Source organism: Mastigoproctus giganteus, chromosome 13, assembly GCF_048544385.1.
Source record: "Mastigoproctus giganteus isolate SK-2022 chromosome 13, ASM4854438v1, whole genome shotgun sequence".
Lineage (NCBI taxonomy): Eukaryota > Metazoa > Arthropoda > Arachnida > Uropygi > Thelyphonidae > Mastigoproctus > Mastigoproctus giganteus.
Genome location: NC_143587.1, coordinates 30340513 through 30365261, shown reverse-complemented (window position 1 = coordinate 30365261; position 24749 = coordinate 30340513). Strand labels below are relative to the sequence as shown.

Below are 24749 nucleotides of genomic sequence, written 5' to 3'. Positions count from 1 at the left end.
TGCATAGGTTGTCTGTGTTCGTTATCGGTAAGTTGAAAAGACAGAGCATTTAAAAAGCTTTCTAATTTTCCTGTTTTGTATAAAAATCGTAAAAATGCTTGGATGGATGTTTCTGATTTATGAGATTAGTTTATAATTTTTTTTATTTAATTTAATCGTAAGGTAAGATTAAACCAGTGGTTTTCAACCGGGGTGCCGTGACACTTTAGGATGTCACGTAATTTGGGTTTAAGTTACTTAAACGTATTATTTTTTTTTATTTATGTTTATTTCATTATAAAACGGTGTACAGTATTTTTTAATTTTGTGGTGATTTATAATTGATGTTTACTTAGTACCTTTATATGAAGAATAAAATTATTATATACTGTATATATATATATATATATAATTTAGTAAAGGATAGCAAAAGCTCAAAAAGCAGTACTCACCTTGAATTAATCTGCGATGACTTACTTAGGCAGCGTGGTTAATATTTAGGTTGAATTGTTAAATTGAATAAATTAAAAGGGGGGAAGTAGGTAAGTGTTGACTGAGTTAAAATAGGCACAAGGAGACAGAAGCGTACACATCCGATCCTTGGTTGTCATTGAAGTAAAGAAGCAAAAGAATAATTGAAAACTAAATAGGTGAATATAGTGAAGCCAATAGTCGTTACGGGGACTTTCGTTGGTTAAAACGTCTTCAGTTGGCAATGTGTGGGGAGAGAGAGAGAACGTGCATGGTATTTAAGAAATAAATAAATTATACTCTCGTGATGCTTTTTTTGACATGTGGGAACTTTAATTGTGAGAGTTTCCAAATTGGGGAAAGATTGAAGGGGAGTTTGGAATTTAGAATTTTGAGGTTTGAGTGGTGCCGGTACCATTCAATAGCTAGGGCTTCATATTGAAGTATTCTGTAGCTGGATTTTAGTTTAATGATGGAAATGGCAGAGTCAATGAGGCGGTTGTGGGTCTGGGCATGAATTGTAAGTTGTTATTTTTGTTATTTGGGTTTTTAGGAGCATTAGCAACTAAGGCCATATTTCTAAATAGGCCTACAAGGCTGGGACAACTCATATTGAACAATTAGACTTTACACCAGCCGGTATTCAAATAAACAAATTCCAATCCTGCAACTAAAACACTTTATTTACAATAAAATAAAATATATAATAGTCTAAAACTGATGTGATTTAATTTACAATAAAATACAAAAATTTTAAATATGATGATAAAAACAATTGATAAAATACCGTAACAACTGGAGCTTTCAGAGATAGCGATCCCCTTTCTCAACAGCATATTTCTGCTGCGTGGCACATCCTTAAATAGCAGATCCACGGCACTCGTCACATGGTTCCTCGGGAGTAAGGCCGGAATTTCCCATTTATGCACCGGAAATGGCTCGGGAGCGCGCTAGCTGAAACCGTTCATCTCGCCCAAGAACCATGGTTTCCAAGAGGGAATGTAAACGTACACCCTTGTCTCTATTAATGGAATTGCCAGCTGCCCCAATACATAAACTCCCAAGCCATTTACGGTCCCAGAACCCCTGTGCATGATCCGTGATGACAGCATCCTCCGGGGACATTTGATGTTGCTCCTCCCAGAAATGTTCTGCCACGGCAGACTTCCCATAATTTGCTGACTTTATTGCACTCATATGCTCCCCCCAGATGGTCTTTCAGTCGTCGCCCCGTCTCACCTACATAACACACCCCACAATCCGAGCATATAATCTCTTATACCACCCCGCTGTTGGCTTCTTTCGTTATGGGGTCTTTGACACAAGATATCACTGTGTACAACCTCCGTCCCGGGAGTTGCACACAGCGTATCGGCACCCCCGAAAGTAGGGAATGTATGCAGTGCTCACAGGGGCGAACGGCTCAGTACAGGTGGACTCCGCTCCTCTAATAATTCTGTCCAACACACTCTGGGGGTAGCCGCATTTCTTGAATTCTGCCGTGACACGAATAATTTCGTTATCTCTGTCCTCGGAGGTACTTCAGTGGGACCACACCCTATCTACTAAAGCCTTGACAACACTACCCTTGTGTTGGGCTGGCTTGTGCCGAGGTATAATGAGTATATTGACCTCGGCACATGGGCTTTCTAAACACCTTGATCTTAAGCTTACAACCATCCCTAATAACCAACACGTCAAGGAATGGTAGGGTCCCCTCTGCTTCCACCTCCGAAGTAAATTTAATAAAAGGGGAGAAGCTATTAAGTACATCAAGTATTTGATCCTCCTTCCCCTTTTGTATAATGGTGAATGTGTCATCAACAAATCTTTTCCATTTATGCATGGGAAATTCCAAACCCTCAAAAATTCGAACTTACAACTCTTCCGTAGCTAAGTTAGCCACTATGGCACTAATGGGGGAACCCATGGCTGTGCCATGGATCTGCTTATATGTGACATCTTGGAAAATCATGGTGGTACTGGATAAACAGAACTCCACACCCTCACAAATATCATTAACACTAAGAGGAGACCTAGTACTTAACAAAACATCCTTTTCTAATGCCATTCTGACACACTGGACTCCGAATTTAATAGGGATACAAGTGAACAATGATGTAACATCAAAAGAAATCATAATCTCATCTTCTTGTATAGTCTGTCCTTTTATAAAATCCACAAACTCTTTGCTATTCTTGATAACCAAGTTGGAAAGACCTACTATGGGTGCAATCAACTTGGCTAGATACCTTGATAGAGCATATGTGGGACTATTAAATTTGGAGTCCACTGTGTCAGAATGGTACGTTTACATTCCCTGTTGGAAACCGTGGTTCTTGGGTGAGATGAACGGTTTCAGCTAGCGCGCTCCCGAGCCATTTCTGGTTCCGGTGCATAAATGGGAAATTCCGGCCTTACTCCCGAGGAACCATGTGACGAGTGCCGTGGATCTGCTATTTAAGGATGTGCCACACAGCAGAAATATGCTGTTGAGAAAGGGGATTGCACTCCGAAAGCTCCAGTTGTTATGGGTATTTTATCAATTGTTTTTATCATCATATTTTAAATTTTTGTATTTTATTGTAAATTAAATCACATCAGTTTTAGACTATTATATATTTTATTTTATTTCATTTCATTTTATTTTATATGCTCATATTTTATTTTATTGTAAATAAGTGTTTTAGTTGCAGGATTGGAATTTGTTTATTTGAATACCGGCTGGTGTAAAGTCTAATTGTTCAATATAAAGCCATATTGCTCCAGGATTATGCGGTGGTCATTCCCTGACCTTTCCGTCATCCCCCGTATTTGTTGGTGATGGGCTCGAACCCCGGTCTAATGAAGAAGCGTGTGCTACGCACTGCTGCTCCTTCCCACCTGGCTACGGAGGCGCCTGTGAATTGTAAGTTCAGTAACAGATTGGTTAGACATGAGACTATGGAAATGATAGTATGCACGGGTGTTGGATGTTTTTGATGAGCCAAATTTGGTAGTGGTACTTCCAATGTAACATGTGTTACAGTTTGGTTGACAATTAATGAGGTATATTATATTATTGAGGTCATTTGTAGGATATTTGTGTGTGTGTCTTTATAGGTGCTGAAGAAGGATCCTAATTTGTTGTAGGTGGAAAAACCAAGGGAAATATCAGTGTCGTTAAATAGGCGGCGGAACTGTCGTGCTAGTTCATTGTGATAAGGGAGGACTATGCAGATGTTTGTTTTATTATTATTGTCTTTGGTTGGGTTGTTAGGTTTAATTTTATTTAATTTAATTTTAACCTTTGCACACTACAGCAAATTGGAATCCGCAATAACATCCTCCCCCACATGTTTAGGATTATCAAGTTATACAAAACCGACCATCCCTTAAGACCAATTGTTTCATACAGCAAATCAGCTTTCGCTAATTTCTCCTCCTTTCTGGTCAAAATTATAACCCCTCTTACTAAATTTTCCACATTCAAGATCAATAACACCAATCAAGCTTTTCAAAAAATCAATAATATTACAATATCCGATACAGACGTCTTAGTTTCCTATGACATCACTTCTCTCTACACTAATGTCCATATTCTATTTACTTTACAAGTTTTTAGAAACAGACGATACCTTAACAAAACGTACCTCCCTTTCTATAGACCATATTCTTGAGCTCACCACCCTTCTATTAGAAGCAAGATTTTTTTAGATTTAACAAAAAAATTTTCCAACAAATATTTCGCTTACCAATGGGACTAGGTATTTCGGCCCCATTGTCCGAAATTTACCTAGCCGCCATTGAGAGCCAAATTCCACACCCCTTTCCCCCTGATCTAAAACTATACATGCGCTACGCCGATGACATTCTTGTAATAGGCAACAGATCCATCATTGATAACCTCTTTGTAAAACTCAACTCTATACATGACAGACTTAAATCTCACTATATATTTAATTTTGTGCCTATTATATGCACAAAATTAAATACAAAAATTTTCAAAAAAAATACAAACACCGGTAAATACCTACATTTTGCTTCTTATCACCCCCTAAACACTAAAAAAGCAGTTTTATATAATCAAATTCACAATGCACTGAAGTACAGTTCCTTACCAACCAACCTTCATAACGAAATCCAATATCTTACCGACAAATTTATATCCAGAGGTTACCCTCACCAACTTATTTTAAATACAATCTCCATCCTAAAAATAAAATTAAACCTAACAACCCAACCAAAGACAATAATAAAACAAACATCCGCATAGGCCTCCCTTATCACAATGAACTAGCAGGACAGTTCTGCCGCCTATTTAACGACACTGATATCTCCCTTGTTTTTTCCACTTACAACAAATTAGGATCCTTCTTCATCACCTATAAAGACACACACAAATATTCTACAAACGACCTCAATAATATAATATACCTCATTAATTGTCAACCAAACAGTAACACATGTTACATCAGAAGTACCACAACCCCCTCATTGACTCTGCCATTTCCATCATTAAACTAAAATCCAGCTACAGAATACTTCAATATGAAGTCCTAGCTATTGAATGGTACCGGCACCACTCAAACATCTCGCGATTAAAGTTCCCACGTGTCAAAAAAGGCATCACGAGAGTATAATTTATTTATTTCTTAAATACCATGCGCGTTCTCTCTCTCCCCACACATTGCTAACTGAAGACATTTTAACCAACGAAAGTCCCCGTAATGACTATTGGCTTCACTATATTCACCTATTTAGTTTTCAGTTATTCTTTTGCTTTTTTACTTCAATGACAACCAAGGATTGGATGTGTACGCTTCTGTCTTCTTGTGCCTATTTTAACTCATTCAACACTTACCTACTTCTCCCCTTTTAATTTATTCAATTTAACAATTCAACATAAATGTTAACCACGCTGCCTAAGTAAGCCATCGCAGATTAATTCAAGGTGAGTACCGCTTTTTAAGCTTTCACTATCCTTTACTAGTCTATTAACACGGCACTTGAAGCTCTCTAAAATTTCGTATTATGAAATATAATTTTTATAATTATATTATTGTAATAACTATCATATTTTGTTGAAAAAAAGCCGTGAAGTAGGGTTGAATTTGAAAGTGTCTGCAATTCTGCCCAGACACGATAGCAGGGAGTATATGATGAGAGCCTTGTCGATCAGTTCGGCCCTGGAAAGATTGTGCAAGGCTCAAGGGGTAAAATTTTTTTCAGCCTGGAATGTACTTGTTAACAGGAGAGATTGCGTCTACAGGGATGGGATACACTTAAATAGAAAGGGTGCAAGAATATTTGCTGATGCTATCGAGGCAGTGTTAGGTGGGTCGGAAAACTGCTAGCTTGGGGGGGGGGGGACAAAGACTAATGGATTAACAGTAGCCACTGGCAGAGGTGAAAGAGATTCTTGCACTGCTTCTATTGGAATGAGCAGAAGCCTGAAAAACAAAATGCAGGATATTTCAGAGACTGCTGGAAGTCATTGCAGTACAAGTAAACACATGGGTTGTGTTAGGGTAGCTAAGATTAGAAACAGGTGCATGTATACTTGCGTGTACACCAATGCTAGGAGTTTAGTAAATAAATTTGATGAATTTGAGGTATTGCTCAAAACATCAAAGGCAGATATTGTTGGGATATCAGAGACGTGGTGTCACACAGATATAAGGAATGCAGAACTGGAATTTGGGGAGTACAATGTGTATAGAAAGGATAGACAGGACAGGAGGGGAGGAGGGGTTATGCTATTAGTTAAAAAACACATAAAATCCAAGGAAGTGAAGCCAGTCGACATTGATGGACAGGGCAGTGTCGAGTCAGTTTGGTGTGACATAAGCATAGGTAAATCAAAATTGAGAGTAGGAGTGTGCTATAGGCCTAATGACTCTGATGAGTATAATAAGATACTGTACAGGGAAATAGAATGGGCCAGTAAATCAGAGAGTCTTATAATGGGGGATTTTAATTTCCCAGATATTGACTGGAATTTGTGGGTTGGTCACTCACACACTAGCAAGGCTTTTGTGGATTTATTGGATGATTGTTTTCTACACCAGCATGTTCGGGAGGTAACTAGAGGGAGTAATACTCTTGATCTGATTATCAGTAGTGATTCTTCATGCATTAGGAATCTGCAGATAAAGGAACCACTGGGTGGCAGTGATCACAGTGTGCTGAAGTGGGATTTACTCAAGGAGGTAACTACCATCAGAGGTAAAGGGAAGGGATTTTGCTTCGTAAAGGCGACTATGATGGTCTGAGACAGTATTTAAATTCTATACAGTGGGACCAACTGATGATGTTACCAACAGCAAATTCAAAACGGGAAGCATTCAAGGAACTAATCTTGGAAGCTACCAGGCTTTACATACCAACCAAGAAATATTGTTCAAGGTTCAGGCCTAAATGGTTGTCAGATGAACTAATGAGACATATGGCAGAGAAGAAAAATGCATGGGATACATACAAATTAATGGGTGACATGGAAGCCTATGATAGATATAAGTTGGTCTGTAACCAAGTCACAAAGGAGATTAGGCAGGCAAAGGCAGATTATGAGAAATCCTTGGCAAAGGATGCAAAGAAAAACAGAAAAGAGTTCTTTACCTATTTAAACTCAAGAAGGAAAGGGATGAATCAGATTGGTCCACTGGATGTTGATGGTTCAACAGTTGAGGATCCAGCTCAGGTGGCTAACAATCTAAACGAGTATTTTGCATCTACATTGACACATGAGGAGTTATTCAGGAAGGGGAATGTCGTAGGTGAAGTAAACATTGGCAGCGAGCTAGATGATTTTCTAATAACTGAGAGGAAAGTGGAGGAGAAATTGTTGAGGTTAAACATAAAAAAGGCACCCGGGGTGGATGGGATCTATCCAGTTATATTAAAGGAGGCAGCAAAGGAAGTAAGCAAACCCCTAGCGATAATTATGAGAGCTTCTTTGGACTCAGGGGAGGTACTCATGGGCTGGAGATGTGCAAATGTAACCCCAATTCACAAAGGAGGATCAAAGGCTGACACAAGTAATTATAGACCTGTTAGTTTAACTTCGGTTCCAGGAAAATTAATGGAGACGCTGGTTAAAGAAGCACTGCAGGATCATCTGGACACGAATTCAGTTATAGCTCAGACACAGCATGGTTTTGTTAAGGGCAGGTCTTGTCTGACCAATTTGATTGGATACTATGATGTAATCACAAAAGAACTGGATGCAGGGAATAACTTTGATATTATATATTTGGATCTTAGAAAGGCTTTTGATACTGTTGCGCATGGAAGACTGCTGCACAAATTGGAGAAGTGTGCATTGGAGGCAAATTGCTGCTATGGATAAAGGGATGGTTGAGTGGCAGAAGACAGAGAGTGGTAATCAATGGACATTGCTCAACGTGGACTAATGTTATTAGTGGAGTTCCTCAGGGTTCAGTGTTTGGTCCATTGTTGTTTTCTGTATTTATAAATGATATTGATGATGGTGTATCAGGCTTAATGTCCAAGTTTGCAGACGATACCAAGGTTGGCAGGGTTGTTAAGGACACTACTGATACTGTGCTGCTGCAACAGGATCTGGAAAGGTTGAACAGATGGGCTGAGAGGTGGCAAATGAAGTTTAACATTGACAAATGTAAAGTACTACATGTGGGAAACAGTAACCCCAGATCAACGTATCAACTCTGTGGTACTACGCTGACAGTGGTAGAGAATGAAAAGGACCTGAGGGTAATTGTGCAGGCAGATTATGAAGTTCTCTGAGCAGTGCAGACGAGCTGCAAGAGTAGCTCATGGTGTCTTGTCTATGATATACAGGAATTTTTCTAGCAGGGACAGGGATGTGATTATTCCCTTGTATAAGGCATTGGTCAGGCCACACCTTGAGTACTGTATACAGGTCTGGAGGCCTCATTTCAAGAAGGATGTAGAGCTGCTGGAACAAGTACAGAGAAGGGCAACAAGATTAGTGAATGGAACAAAGGGTTGAACAAAGCTCTTACGAAGAAAGGCTTAAGTTTTGCAAATTACAGAGCCTGGAGACTAGGCATCGGCGAGGTGATCTGATAGAGGTGTATAAGGCTTTGAATGGCTTGAGCATGCTCAATGCCGATGGGATTCTTCCTCTTGCTCAGAATAATCACCTGAGAGGGCATAAATTCAAATTGAGGAAGGACGGATGTCGGATAGATGTGCGGAAATGTACCTTTAGCCAGCGGGCAGTTGGTTTGTGGAATAGACTCCCATCGCTTGTTGTTGAAGTTGATAGCCTAAACAAATTTAAGGCTCAGCTGGACAGGTATTTCGAACGAACGGAGGGGTGAAATGGGAGTAGTGGTTTTTTTTTTTTTTTTTTTTTTGGCTGATGCTGAATAAGCTTGCTTTCTTGCATCATATGCTAATGCTAATGCTAATATAACATACATATATATATATATATACACACACACACAGAGAGAATCGGATCAGGCAGAAAATTGAGTAGGGGTGCCGCAAAATAAAATAAATCACTTAGGGTTTCAAAAAAACATTGAAGACTACTGGATTAAACTGTAAAGTATTTAAGGACAAAGTTCTCATGCTACGGGGTAGCATGAGCCCTTTGCACTAACACTAAAATGATGCATTTGCACTAACCTACATATTTGTAAGATTAAATAAATTTAACCTTACCTTACATTCGATTATCCGGAAAATTTGGCTATCCGGAAGAGGTCTGACGTCAGTTATTCCGGATAACTGACGCTCTACTGTATATGTATCCTGTTTATGCTGTTAGTAATCCTAACATAGACCATATATTTACCCGTCCCATAAGGATCTCACCCACCTTTCTTTTCAATTTTGCATCTTCCATTAAACTGAGTCTGTGTATCCCTTAAACCAGCAATTTTTCAACCCACTAACACTATCCCAACATCATCATCATCAAGGAGCAAATTTTATTGTAACCCTTGTATATAACAAGTACAGCTGTTGCAAAGAAAAATTTTAGAAATAACCACTGCTTGGCAGAAACGATGTGGGAAGTTTTTTTTTTTTGGTTTTTTTTTTGCTGATTCTTAAGTTTGCTTTCTTGCATCATATTCCACTACTAATACTAAATTCTTTTACCACTGATTCTGATCCCAGCCTCACTGACTCCTGTGCAAAATATATATTTCCTTGTCAATCATCAGAAATGATTGATCAGCAGTATTATTTATTTGGAATTATACAAAGTTTGTATGGGAAAACCATATGTATAGATCAGGCACCACCTATCAATGTTATGTAAACAAATGCATTTTTTTGTCAGACAGCTGCTGCTGCAGCAGCAAAAGTTAATACTCTTTGTTTTATGTTTGATGATAATGTGACATAGTTTCCTGTCTTGATTATTTATTTCACAAAACATTAATATATGTATGTATGTAATTTTGAATTTTCATTTACACTTGGTTTTATAAACTTGAAAATGGAATTAATTTTTAATTTAAAAAATTGTATTTAATAAGTATTGCAATCCAGTAGTAAAAGATCTAGCATTATTATACAAGCAGAATTCAAGAAAAAAAAATTAATTTTTTTTTTTATTCCACTACTACTGGATTAAATTAAATTTATTTATTAATAAGTAATATTTTTGTCCTCTAGTGTCCAGCAAATCCCCATCCCATAAGAGTATTAAGGCTGTCAGTGGATGCAGCAGCAGCAGCAGTAGTAGCAGCAGTAATAGCAAAGATCACCAGATATCTTCTAGTGTCTCATCCCGAAAAAGTGGGGAAGGTACTGCTACTGCTGCTCATCGCAGTAATCATGATAGGAGTCACACAGAGGTAGATCTTGTTTTCAAGTTTTGTAATAATAATATTCTGTTTATACCCTCTTTACCCCATTTCAGCATGTGCCTCTGTTACTCCCATGCTTACTACTCAGCTACATCAGACTTGGTGTATTGGAATTTTTGACTTGCATTTCCTGTTCTTTATTTTGTGTCTTCCTTTTTTAATAGAAACCTTAGTATTAGTATTAATAAGCCAAATGACTCAAGGAAGTGGAATTTTTCTGCATCGGCCAAAAAAAAAAAATTAGATAAAATAATAAAATAGAATATTTAGCTGGACTTGCTGCCTTTATCACTTTAGGCGGCAGATTATTTCATTGTTCCACAACTTGCAGCCCATGGGTGAATTTCATGAGATCCATTCTTTTTGTTATTCCCTGAGATTTTATGTTGTGCCTCCTGGTTCTTATCTCACCTATGAAGGAGAATAGGCTTTGCTCATTCATTTTACTCAGCCTCTTCAGATCTTCTCTGAGATGACTAGTTTTCAAACTTTGCAGTTCATATCTTCTGAGCTGTTTGTCATGTGTGCATTCATTTCCACTCATCATTAATTTGGTTGCTTTTCTTTTTTTTTTTTTTTTTTTTTTCTTTTTTTAGGTGTGGTTTCCAGACCTGTATACAATGCTTCAAGTGAAGTGTAACCTTTGTCTTATTCTATAAGGGGTCAGGGACATGCTGGTGGTCCCTGGATTCAGAGGAGGTCCCTATGGACTGGAAATGTGTAAATGTATTCCCATTTCACAAAGGGGGATCAAAGGGAGACATGAGTAATTACAGACCTGTAAGCTTGACTTCTCTTCCAGGGAAATAATGGAGCCACTGGTTAAAGTAATATAGGACATCTTGACGGGAAGGCAGTTATACTGCAGTCGCAGCATATATTTGTTAAGATGCAATCTTGTCTGACTGGATACTGTGGCATGGTAACAGAAGAACTGGATGCAAAATATAATTTTTACATCATATACTTAGATTTCAGAAAAGTTTTTGATACTGTTGCACAATTATAGACTGCTATACAAATTGGAGCAGTGTGGCATTAAGGGCAAGTTACTGCTATGCATAAAAAGATTGAATGGGAGAAGACAGTGGTTATAAATCTTCTTGAACTAGTGTTATTAGAAGAGTCTCCCGGGTTCACTGCTGGGTGTACTGTTTTCCATATTAATAATATTGATGAAGGTATATCAGGTTTAATGTCTGAGTTAGCAGATGATACAAACGTTGGCAGGTTAGTTAAAATCAGAGTAATCAGGGTATGCTACTGCAACAAGATCTGGAAAAATTATGCAGTGAGATGATAGGTGGCAATTAATTTTAATATTGACAAATGCAAGGTCTTCATATTGGGAGCAGTAATCCCAGATTAACGTAACAGCTGTGTGGTAACACTCAGGTCATGGAGAATGGAAAAGACCTGGGGGGTTAGATATGAATTTCTCTAAGCAGTGCAGTAGACTGCCATGGGGTTTTTGTCAACATATTCAGGAATTTTGCCAGTAGAGATAGGGAGGTGATTATCCATTAGTATAAGGCAGTGGTTAGGCCACATCTCTTATAATAACTACAGGTCTGAAAGCTTCATTTTAGAAAGGATGCGAATCTGTAGGAATGGGTGCAGAGAAGAGCGACAAGATTGGTGAAGGGAACAAATGGGTTCTTACAAAAAAAGGCTTCAGTTTTGCAAAGTGCAATGTCTATAGAACAGTCACCTGCAAAGAAATCCGATTGAAGTATTTAAGACCTTGAATTAATCCATTCAAGGCCTTAAATTCCCCTTGCTGAGACTACACATGTGAGGTGGGGTGGGGCACAGATTCAAATTGGAGGATGGTTGCAGGCTGGATGTGCAAAAGTTATCTTTAGCCAAATGGTGTTTGACTGTTAAAACAAACTCCCGTCTGAGAGTTTATTCCAAGTTGTGGAGGTAGGTAGGTTTAAAAAAATTCAAAGAACTAGATAAACTGCTAGGGAGGATGGACAGGTGTTGGGAAGTGGTGGTTTTTTTTTTTTTTTCCCTCGGGTGCAGTATAACCTTTGTTTCTTGCATCATTTGCGACTACTACTACTAATAATAATAATAATCTCCCTCCTACTAGCAGTGGTCCTATAAATCATTTGCAGAACACCTTTTTAGCTGCCTGTTTACACTGCATGTAAAACTTTCATATGAGGTTGAATTGTATCGCATAATTTTTTTGTCTTGATCTTAGCTCCCCTCTCTCTAACTTATACATAACTCCATTATTTCTGTTCACAAATGCATAATACTACATTTAGAAGCATTAAACTTTAGTTGTTTTTCAAACCATATATGCAGCGATTCCCAGTAATTTTGACACATGGTTTTGCTCAGATTGTTAACAACAGCTTCCCTTGAATACCATCTTCAGTATCATTTATCAAAATTAATAGGTTAGTTAGTACATAGTGCATTACATTTCAGGTGCATTTGATTTTTTTCCCCTTAAATTAATTGATTTTTTCTTTTCCTGTGAGTAACAGAAGTGAAAAGCAAATATGGTTATCTCCTTATCGACTAACTTTATAGAGCACTTAATAAACTATATAGTTTTATGTTTTCTAAGCTTTGTAATTCTGTTTAATTATAACTGTATAGTATTTATTTCTCTTCTCCTACATACCTTTTTTTTTTTTTTTTTTAATTCTCTCTTTTCTCTCTATATACAGGGGTGTACAAATTAATGGAAACACCTGATATGAAAGTGGCAGCTTTTATATCAGGAAAAACAAAATCATAGGACGAATTGTGGCAGAAAATTGAAGCTGACTGAAAGAGAGCTCCAGATGCCAAAAAGGATTGTATCCTGAAAACAAAACTGCTGCCTCAAAAATAACTACACAACTTAATGTGAATCTCAGCAGTCCAGTTTCTAGCAAAACAGTTTGGCAAGACCTTCATACTGCTGAAATTTATGGCAGAAACCATTATTGCTAAGCCACTACTGATGGTAATACTAGAAAGAGGATGCAGTGATGTAAGGGGCACAAAAAATGGACGCTCAATGATTGGAAACATCAGAGAGAATATGTTTGGCAATGCCAAAGGAAGCACATTATATTGACTGTCTTGTGCCAAGAATCAAACATGGAAGAATATAAGGAATGGTTTTTTATTTGAAACTATTCCATGTAGAATACAAGTTATTTTAAAAGCAAAAAACATATCTTTTAAAACATATCTATATTAGTGCATATCTATAACTTATCACGTTTCCATTATTTTGCCCCCCCCCCATGTGTGTATCTTACGAGCAGCACTGCATTCGTGAGGCTCATGTAACAATACATGTGAAGTGTACATGGTCTGTATAACAATACTGCAAGAAAACTTCGCTTAATCTATGATTTCTCCTTTACATATAAATTTGATGGAAAAAAGAAATAATCTGGATTTTTATTTGTCCACTTTTAATGAAATTTCAGTTGGCGTGACAAATCTTTCTAAACAACTAAATATAAAATTTCATAAAAATCCATCCATTGAAAATTGTTGGTATATGCTTGCATGCTGGCAAATGAGACTGGCATGTGAAGACAATAGGTGCTTAGTGTGTGTGTGTGTGTGTGTGTGTGTGTGTGTGTGTGTGTGTGTGTGTGTGTGTGTGTGTGTGTGTAAAATTAATAATAATAATAAGTTGTAGTAAAAAACCAGAACTGCTAAAAAAGAACAAAAAAAATAATAATATATTGTGCTGGTTTATGGAGCTGGAACGCTGCTAGTAATAGCAGAAATACCCAGCAACCATAATGAAATATAGATAAATAGATTAGATAAGTGTTATGAGTAGGGGTGCTGACCTGTCAGGTGTAGTTACAGTTGAAAAAAATAAAAGCAGATTACATAAAATTAAATAAAAATATACAAATGGTACTTAATGCTATAGATCCTAAGATTTTAACTTTATTATCAAGGGTTAGCAGCCAAAACCAAAGGAAATACAGCAAGAAGTAAGGCCTCTGTTTCTGTTATGACATATATGTAGCAGACAGAAAAAGTTAGCAGACGTATATATTATAGCCGACCCGACAGAGACCAAAAAGAAAGGGAATAAAAAACCAATCAAATATAGTTCAAAAATAAATAAAAATAAAAGTAAAATGCAAAATTAAGATTAAATTAATATCAATTAATTCCAATTAAAGTTTGCTATTCATTCAATTAAAGAAAAATGGAATGAATAGCAAACAGCCCTATGTGAATTTAAACAAAGAAAATGTAATATGAAGACAAAAGGATATAGTCATAATATGACAACTTACTGTCGAGTCTGGCAGGAGACGGTGAAATGGGCTAAGGGAAGCGAATGCATCAAGGCTGTATTTGAGACCAAAGAAGTTAGCCGATAGTTCCCAGCAAATTTATAACCATTAAAGTAACCCCTAGTATGGGGGGAGGAGAAGGTGTAAATAGTCAAAGTGAACTTTACCTGTGTGACAGGGAAGTCGGCAGTTAAACAAATGAGGCAAATAGACCGGCAAAGGGGAGAAATCAATAACTTACAAAGTAGCATTAAAAAGACCAAACTTTGTTGGAGAAGAAAAAAGTGAGCGATAGTAAGTAGAAAAATAGCATCTCGAATATTGCTTTCGGTCAACTGAATTGCGCACGAGATATAAAATGTAGTGTCCAAGAACAGCAAAAAGTAATTGGAAGAAGGGGAATTTAGTAGAGCTCGGGCAGTCCAGGGACCTACTACCAGTAGTAGGTCCCTGGACATAGGGCTGGGCATGTGCCTCATGTGTTTAAGTCAGTAATGGTATTGTTTTTAACAAATATAAGACTAAACAATGTCAGAAATGAAAATAAAGACGAAAAAACATCTAACAAAATAAAATAACCATAGTTAACCAATTGGTGGGCACACACTTTCTACACTGAGACACCAAAGAGGCTAGGAGATATTTGACTGTACATTAAGTACAAGCCTGAATGTAGAAAGATATCAACCAACAATTATATTGTTAATATCAATATAAAAAAAAAAAGTAAAGTGCAGCCATTATCAACCCACTGCAGGATGGAAGCCTCCTCAACAATTCATGCTGAGGGAAATGGACCATAATCTGCCACGCTGGTCCAGTGCGGGTTGGCAGATCGACCATATTCAGCAGTCAGGGGCTTGAACCCCGGTCTACTCAAAGAGCGTGTGCTACTGCACTCCCACTCCTGCCCACTCGGCTGCGGAGGCCGTTATGGTTGTCAATAAGCTTTTAATATTTCATGATATTTTTCAGCAAATATCATGAAATATAAAAAATCAAAGGATCTCTGTCAGGTCGGCTATGATATACAGTAATACCCCGACTTACGCGAACTCGGAGTTACGCGGTTCTTGATTTTTTTCGTTTGGCAAAGCTGCCGCCCGCTATCTTCAAGGTCGTTTTTCATATGTTATCGATATACGGTGAGACGGCGGAGAATGAGAGCGAAAGATGAACAAAATTCAACTTTGCTGCTTTTATGTTTTTTATATCAGTGAAGGGGAAACACATTTCACCATAATAACGTAAAAACCAACACAATTCCAGCTATCGGTATAATCGCAAATGCAATTAGATCGAGTTTACTACCACTTTATAACAAATTTCACTAGCAGAAACGCAACTGGATTTTTATTGTTTTATGGTAGTAACCCCCAGAAATGTGAGGTGTTAATAGTGTATCTCTGCCTTTATGGTGTTGTTTATTCAGTTGCTACATGCGCGCAGCTTTGTTTATGCGTATCAAGCGTGCCTCCTCGTTTTGTAATTGTGCTTTATTCCCTAAAAATGAGTAAAATACTTAATTAAAAGGTGTGAAAAGGAAGCGTCCTGGTGAAGACACTGCAGATTCAGAGAGAAAAAGAAAAGCAATTATCGATAAACAGAGGCGGACTGGATCAAAAATTCTTACCCGGGAAAATTTATAGTGGCCTCATACTATGGTTTATGGCCAAAATCACACTGGCCCACCGGGGTTTCCCCCGGTAAGGCTTATGGCCAGTCTGCCTCTGTCGATAGAGAAAAAATATAAAATTGTGAAACGCTTTGAGCGAAATGAAAGACCATGTGATATTGCACGTGCTACAGGCCTAAACGAAGCAACGGCGAAAAGCACATGACAATTGCAAACTTGACAGGTTGAAAATTGAAAAGGGCTCAATTGTAAAGGGCTTAAAAATTTTAGAAAACATAGACTCCAACGAAGAACGCGTTATAGCTACAAAGCAAGGAATAAAAAAAAATTATTAGCTTGCTACGAAGAAATTCTGCGTGAAAAAAAGAACGCGCTGTGTCGTCAGACGAATTTGTTAGATTTTATGAAGCCATCGACATCGAAATAAGTTTTTAACGTAAGTCATTTGTTTTTTAATACATATTTTGTATTAATATGTATAAAGAACTGCAATTTTATTAATATTTTTCTTCTAAACTAGTGTTTTTGTTAGTCCTTGGTCCCAATTAAGCAAAATTTATATGTATTTATATGCAAAGTTGTACCCCGACTTACGCGATTTTCGTCGGACCCACCTATCGCGTAACTTCGGGGTATTACTGTATATGTCTGCTCACTTTTTCTGTCTGCTATGTATATGTCATAACAGAAATAGAGGCCTTCTTGCTGTATTTTGCTGTATTTTCTTTGGTTTTGGCTACTAGCCCTTGATGATGATGTAGTTAGAATCTTAGGATCTATAGCAGTAAGTACCATTTTGTATATTTTTATTTAATTTTATGTAATCCGCTTTTATTTTTCAGGCACTTTTTAATTTTTTCCATTATACTACACCTGACAGGTCAGCATCTCTTCTCATACACTTATGTAATCTATTTATCTGTATCTACACGCATGCAGGTGCACACACACACACACACACACACACACACACACACACACACACACACACACACACACACACACACACACACACACACACACACACACACACACAGCTAAAAATGGAGGAGAGGGCATTGTCTAGCTTAGGGACCTTAGTTATTCCGTTGGTCTGCTCTGAAGACTGATCATTAATGACATCCCTCATCTCCTATCTTTTAATCAGCTCCTTTACTCCTTTTTATACAGGGTGTCTCAAAAATATTGGTACAAACGTTTAGGGGAGGTAGGTAACATCTAAAGGAATGTGAATCGCATAGGAACCCATAACTGGAAACTTCACGGGAAAGTAGTAGCAGAGGCACAAGAAGCAGAAATGACACAAGACAGTAATTAGTGGCAAACATTTATTTAACATAATATTAACAATGGAGTATGAGATGGATGCATTTCATGATGTTACAACAGATGCTCGAAGGTTCCACCATGAGACGCGATGCATGCGTGACACCGATGCAGCATGGATTGGCGGACACGGTCGAACACACCTGGAGTTTCTTTGACAGTAGCAGCAGTGCAGACGAGTCTCTCCGCAGGCAATTCATACACAATAGATTTGATGCCCCCCCCCACACACACAGAAAGAAATCAAAGCTCGATAAATCAGGTGAGCGTGGGGGCCAGGCAACAGGTCCAACATGCCAATCCATCGACGCCCAAAACGCCTGTTCAAATGGTAATGAACAAACCTTCCGTAATGGCCAGGAACCCCGTCATGTTGAAACCAAATGTTGCATCTCACATTTGCTGGAACATCGTCAAGTAACCCTGGTAGAACTTGTTCAAGAAATCCTATATTTAGCGGAGTTCGTGCGGGATGGTAACAGGTATGGGCCGACCAAGCAGTCACTGACCATACCTGCCCACACATTTATTGTGAAGCGATGTTGTGCTGCATGGGGGTGCACACCGTGTGGGCCCTGCTAATCCATACACTAGGTACATGTCTGCCAGCTCACAGTTCGTATATCGATGCATGCTCTTCGTGCGGCAACTACTGCTTGAATGAGTAAACCAGAAATTTTCCCTCTCGTGCGAACTGATGAACAGTGCTGTGTACCGACTTACAGTGACGTTTCTGGTTATGGGTTCCTATGTGATTCACATTCCTTTAGATGTTACCACCTCCCCTAAACGTTTGTACCAATATTTTTGAGACACCCTATATATAGTATGTGTATAGCAGTTGAAATTTCAGTTGTGAGATAGTACATCTAGTTACCTTTCTGTTTTATTTACTTCCTGGCATATTTAATTGTGCATTAACATATATTACTTTAGAAAAGGAGAAAAAAAAAATCCTAAATGTCTTTCTTTTTTTATATTTTTTGTCATTAAAAATGCAAAAGGTATCGCAACATACTGTACTCCACTACTATATATGGGTTGAAGAGATACTGATGTTAGGCTTTAATTTCAATAAGTAATTTTCAGAAAATACATACAAGAAATCTGTGTTCCAAAGAACAGAAACAGAAGAAATAAATGAGAGACAGTAAAAGTTAGTTGGTGAGTTTTACTACGAATAGATGTTGATTAGGTGAGGCACATGTTCAGACTTGGTTAGAAGAAAGAAGTGCAACTACAGATGCCAGTTCAGAAGATTAGTGCCCATAGAAATATCTCTCGAAAAGACATGCAGCAGAACATGATCATTTTTCTGATAGGAAATGGAGGGAATTTTTAAGAGAAGGATCAATAGTCATCCTGACTGGCCTTCTGAATAGAGTCTAGGGGTTTTAAAAAAGTTTTGGGGAATTATCCAAGAAGAAAAACCATTCAATAGTATGCCACATTTATACAGAGTTAGCTTTTGCTTATATGCCAACACGACTACCAGTTCAGAGGAGTTTAAGCTAAATTATGAATGCATAATTGTATTTATCAATCACACAGGTTTGATTGAACCGTATTCCACTCAAAGAGCATGTGCTATTCTCTTACTCCTGATCAGCTGTTTAAAGGAGAAGTAATGAGAGTGAATGAAAAAGGCTAGTTTTTTTAATGGAAAAAAAAAAAAAAACAACAACATATTTGTGATATTTTTATGCAAAGAAAGGTTATAAATAAGGGCTATCTCCACTAAAGATATATGGTCTTGTCTAGAAAAGTGAGGGATGTGGAAAATGAGTATGCAGACTACAGACTTTCTTTCTGAGAATTAAGAGCATACAGGAATTCCAAGACTTAAGTAATACTCGACTTACACAAATTCGACTTTATGTACGTTTTTGCCTGCCGGTGCAAAAAAATATATATATATATAGAAACGTATTTTGCATCTGTAGGGATAAATGGAGGTACAGTCATTCCTCATATAACACGTGTTTACTACACGAATTCAATCATACACGATTTATAAATAGGGGAACGATATCTTATATAACACGAACCGAATTCGCTTATGCACGACTTGCCTTTGTGTTTACAAGAAATGGCAGTCGAATGCAGAATCACCCCAACTGAACGCAACACGATAGGAATGAAGAGAAGATTCTGAAAATGTATTTATGAGTTTTATATCAGTGACGGGGAAACACATTTCACCATAATAATGTAAAAACCAACACAATTCCAGCTATCGGTATAATCGCAAATGCAATTAGATCGAGTTTACTATCAGTTTATAACAGATTCCACTAGCAGAAACATAAATGGAAATTGTTTTTATTGTTTTATGGTAGTAACCCCTAGAAATGTGCTTGAGTAAAATGTGAGGTGTTAATAGTGTATCTCTGCCTTTACGGTGTTGTTTATTCAGTTGCTACACACGCGCAGCTTTGTTTATGTGTATCAAGCGTGCCTCCTCCTTTTGTAATTGTGTTTTATTCCCCAAAAATGAGTAAAATACTTAAAAGATGTGAAAAGGAAGCATCCTGGTGAAGACACTACAAATTTAGAGAGAAAAAGAAAAGCAATATCGATAAACAGAGGCAGACTGGGTCAAAAATTCTTACCCGGGAAAATTTATAGTGGCGTCATACTATGGTTTATGGCCAAAATCACACCGGCCTCCGGCCCACCGGGGTTTCCCTGGTAAGGCTTATGGCCAGTCCACCTCTGTCGATAGAGAAAAAATATGAAATTGTGAAACGCTTTGAGCGAAAGGAAAGACCATGTAATATTGCACATGCTACAGACCTAAATGAGGCAACACCGAGAATTACAAAGAATGCAGAGAAAATAAAAACAACTTTCATAGCAGGAACAACTCAGTGTAATTAAAATCCATTAGATTAAGATACAAAGAATTGGAAGAGATGGAACGGCTGTCATCTGATTGGATAGAAAATCAAACAAAAACCAAGTTTGCTTACGATAGAAGCAAAAGCATTAGCAATATTTTATTACGTAATAGTTGTAATAAAATACATAAGCATTTTATTACGATTATTTATTGTGTTTGGTAATGTTTTGGTTACAAATATATGTTCAATCTTGGGTGGCCGGCACCTAACCCTGTTTTTCCCATAGGGCCTGTTGTTTATATTGTACAATTTTGCATTGCATGAGGGTTTCTAGGAACACAACTATCGTGCTATACGAGGACTGACTGTATTGCGAAAATATCGCAATGTAAACTCAATAACACATAGTGTGTGGGGGTTTTTTTTTTTTTTTTTTTTGGCTAATGCAGCAGGAGATTACAAATTAAAACTGCTGCTTGTGTACCATTCTGGAAATCCTCGTGCATTTAAGGGTATCAATAAACCATCCTACCTGTGCATTTCCGATTGAACCAGAGCATGGATAACAATATCTCTCTTTGAGGATTAGTTTAAATGCTGCTTCATTCCAAAAGTTGAAAAATATTGTAAAGACAATGGCATTCCTTTCATGAGAGTGATATTTCTACTGCCAAACATGACTTCACTCATCCAACCTAAGGATCAGCGTGTTACTTCGAATTTAAAAGCATGCTATTTACGCACAATATTTGCTCAGCCATTGTGTACAGTAGACAATGAGAAAAATTTTACATTAAGAGACTTTTGGAAATCTTACAATATTTACCACGCCATCTTAAACATAAGGCCTGGACAGAAATTATTAAAGTTGTTTAAATAGCACATGGAAGAAAATATGCCCACTGCACATAAAAGGCTTTGAAAGATTTAAAAAAGGCCAAACGAATCATATGAAGAGGTTACAGATAAGATTGTAAAGGTTGCAGAGCTATTTCAGTTGGAGGTTGATGCCAAAGACTTGCAGGAGTTAATGGAGGAAGAAGAGAAGGAATTATCGAACGAAGAACTCATTGAATTGCAGGCAGTGATAGTGAAAGAAGAAAATGCTGACAAAGCTCAAGATGAATCAAATGAGGAGCAGAGATGCTTCATCATCAGAGAGATGGCAATGGCATTTTGTGAAATTGTATCGGCAATAGCGAGATTTGAGAAGATGGATCCTGACAGCTAACGATTCTTAAACATTAACACAGGGGTGAATGATATGCTTGCTACAAAGACATCTATGATGAAAAGAAAAAAGCCACCTTCCAGTCATCCATTAATATGTTCTTTTGTAAGGTTGCGTTTTTTTTTTTTTTTTTTTTTTTTACGAAAACCCCAAACATGAGAGGTATTAGAACCTATAGTGCTTAGTACCGTGCTTGGGTGGGAGGTTGAGAAGACAAAAGAAGGTTTCTCAAAATGGAAAGTGGAATGCAATGTGCTATCATCGGCAAAACTATGGATAGGATTTCCAGTCAATGAAAGAAGGTCATTAATATACAAGAGGAAAAGAGTGGGGGAAAGAACTGAACCTTAGGGAACACCAGCATTAGTGGAGAAATTAGAAGACAGAGAGCCATCTACCTTCGGTGAGCGATCAGAGAGAAAACTGGATAACCAGTTACAAAAAACAGTTGGCAAACCATAAGATGGAAATTTGTTTAGAAGACCTGTATGCCAAACACGATCAAAAGCCTTTGAGATGTCAAGAGCAACTGCTTGTGTTTTACCAAACTTTTCCATTGAATTAGTCCATAAATGGGTAACATAAGCCAGAATATCACCAGTGGATCAACACTGACAGAATCCATATTGCCGATCGTTGATCAGACGGAAGGTTTCTAGGTAGTTTAAGAGTTGGCGGTTAATTGATTTGTCCATTACTTTAGAAAGAGTAGAAGTAATTGCAATGGGACGATAATTGGATGGGAGTGATTGGGTCAACCTTTTTAGGAACTGGCTGTATATGAGCAAATTTCCAAGCAGAAGGAAAAACACCTTTAGAATAAGAAAGTGAAAAAAGGCTGCAAAGAACAGGAGTAAGTTCAGGAGCACAGGTTTTGAGAACAAGTGGAGAAATACCATCAGGACCTGGAGCTTTCTTAGCATCAAGATTTATCAAAATCCTTCTGATATCCTTTGGATGGAAGACCACAGGAGGCATTGAATGGAGCATGTTGGGAAAGGTGGGAGGTGTTTTACCAAGATCATTAATACATGAGTTGGAAGAAAAATGGGATGCTAGCAGGTCAGCTTTATCCTTGGCTGAAGTGACAACAGAACCATCTGGTTTGGATAGAGGTGGATGCAGAGATGGGCAAAAGTTGCAGCCAATAGCTTTGACAAGAGGCATTAGGGCAAGAAGTATTTTCTACTCTTAGCTTGTTCAAACTCTAGTTTGGACTGATTAATAACTGCTTTAAAATTGTTGCGAGCTTCGGTGTAGTTAGAATTTGAAACTGAAGAATTAGAAACAAGCCAATTACGATATGCAATGTTCTTCTTTTGAACAGTCTTAGCACATTTATTGGAAAACCAAGGTTTAGATAAAAGGTGAGATTTTAAAGTGGAGTGTGGGATAAAGGATTCCATTCCTGCAAAAATAATTTCACTGACACAATCTGAGCAAACGTTGACATCAGAAGGTTTGAAACAGTAATCCAACCCAAGATAAGAAGAAAAGAAATCTCGCAGGTCATCTCATTTTGCATTCTTGTAATGCAAACAACATGAGGTTAGGAATAGCCATGAGATAAAGGCTCCGGTGGAGAAGAGACAATCAACAAGTTGTGATCTGAGGTGACTAGAGGACCACTCACTTCAACCGTCTACTTAGAAGAGTTGTTTGTGAGAAAAGGATCAAGCATGCTAGCTGTAGGTTAGACTTGTCCGGTATTCTTGTAGGTAAATGAACAATCTGTGCAAGATTATTAGTAAATGCAAAAGCATCAGCATTTCGACCAGCTGGGTCGGTGTGACTAGAAAACGGAAGCCAGCTGGAGTTGTAAACATTAAAATCACCAAGGAAAATTACCTCACTGTTAGGAAAGTTGGACTGGAGAAAGTCAAGTTGCAAAGAGAGGAAGTCAAAGAGCTCCAAGTGATTAGTTGGAGTTGGGAGAACGGTAGAGACAACAGATGAATTTGACACAGTGAGGTAGAGAGATTTTAAGCCAGAGAAGATCGAAAAGAGGAGATTCCAAATTACCAAGTCTGACAGGGAATATCGGAACGGACATATGCACAAGTACCACCTTTGAGGCAAAAGAATCATACAGCGAATAATTTGGGCAACTGAGATGAGCAGTAGTTGAATCAACTGATAACTGAGATTCTGTCAGAAAAAGTACATGGGGTTTAGTAGACTGCAAGTGGAAATGAACATTGTTGAGATTAGAATTCAGACTACGTATATTTATTGGGAGGTTTATATCTTTTCATAGATAAGCTTACTCTATTAGTTTGACAATTTATGGTGTATTCAATGGTAAGAAAAAGTGGGTGGGACATGCTGTATGAAGTAATGAAATTCTTGGATATGGTGTACACATAGTAAGAATATACCCAGATCCTTGACATAACGTGACCTCGACAATGCCTCCCGCATACACACTACTTGGACTCCCTTCAGTCACTATCTGGCAGAGTAGAGTTAGCAAGATTATACACTAGCTGATCCAGACGCCTCCTAGAGAGTTACCAATAGGTTCGGTCCGGTGTACTAACTAGTGGGTGGCCTGCGAACACTGTTTTAGAGCTGTACCCTTGAAATGTAAGGAAGATTGGATCTCACCACAATGTTCATCATAACTTGAAAAGTCATCAATCACATGCACTCTCGTACCCAATTTGAACTGCAGTTAGCCTGAATTAGTGTGCATTGAATAGGTTTTGTGTGTTTCATAACATTTTAACATAAGTCATTTTGCTGAGCAGTGAATTTGCATCAAATTTTGTTACCTTATGGGAAACTGCAATGGAAAATCATGAAATATTAAAAACAGTTTTCAGAGAAGATGCTTTGAGATGTTAGAAGGTTTTTCATGTTTACAATGTAAGTTAGCTTAAAAAGGGCTGCTTGTCCATCAAAGATGGCTGTTGCTCTAGCTGCCCTTCACCTTCAAAACTAGTGAATCTGAACCAGTAAAATTGTCATTTCTTATGGAACACATCGTTGGATTTTAACACAAGATTTGGGGATGACACATTTCAGTCTAGTTTGTTCCTCTCATTTGCACTAATGGTAAATTCTTGCATGGATCTTCATCTGTGTGCTGCTGACCCACACTTTTTTTTCCATCAGTGCTGGTGATGAATTGTGGGCAAATGGCTATGACCCAGTAACAAAGGC

At 37.8% G+C, this 24749-nt stretch overlaps 1 protein-coding gene across 4 annotated transcripts in view; it reads left to right on the top strand.

The window, feature by feature from the left end:
- Positions 1-24749, top strand: part of wcy (WW domain-containing adapter protein with coiled-coil wacky) — a 252625-nt gene that overhangs the window by 105922 nt on the left and 121954 nt on the right. For all 4 annotated transcript variants that reach the window (XM_090388071.1, XM_090388070.1, XM_090388074.1 and 1 more), the window contains exon 4: positions 10072-10253. In XM_090388071.1, coding sequence (XP_090244197.1) covers positions 10072-10253 — 182 coding nt within the window. The remainder of the gene's footprint in view (positions 1-10071; positions 10254-24749) is intronic.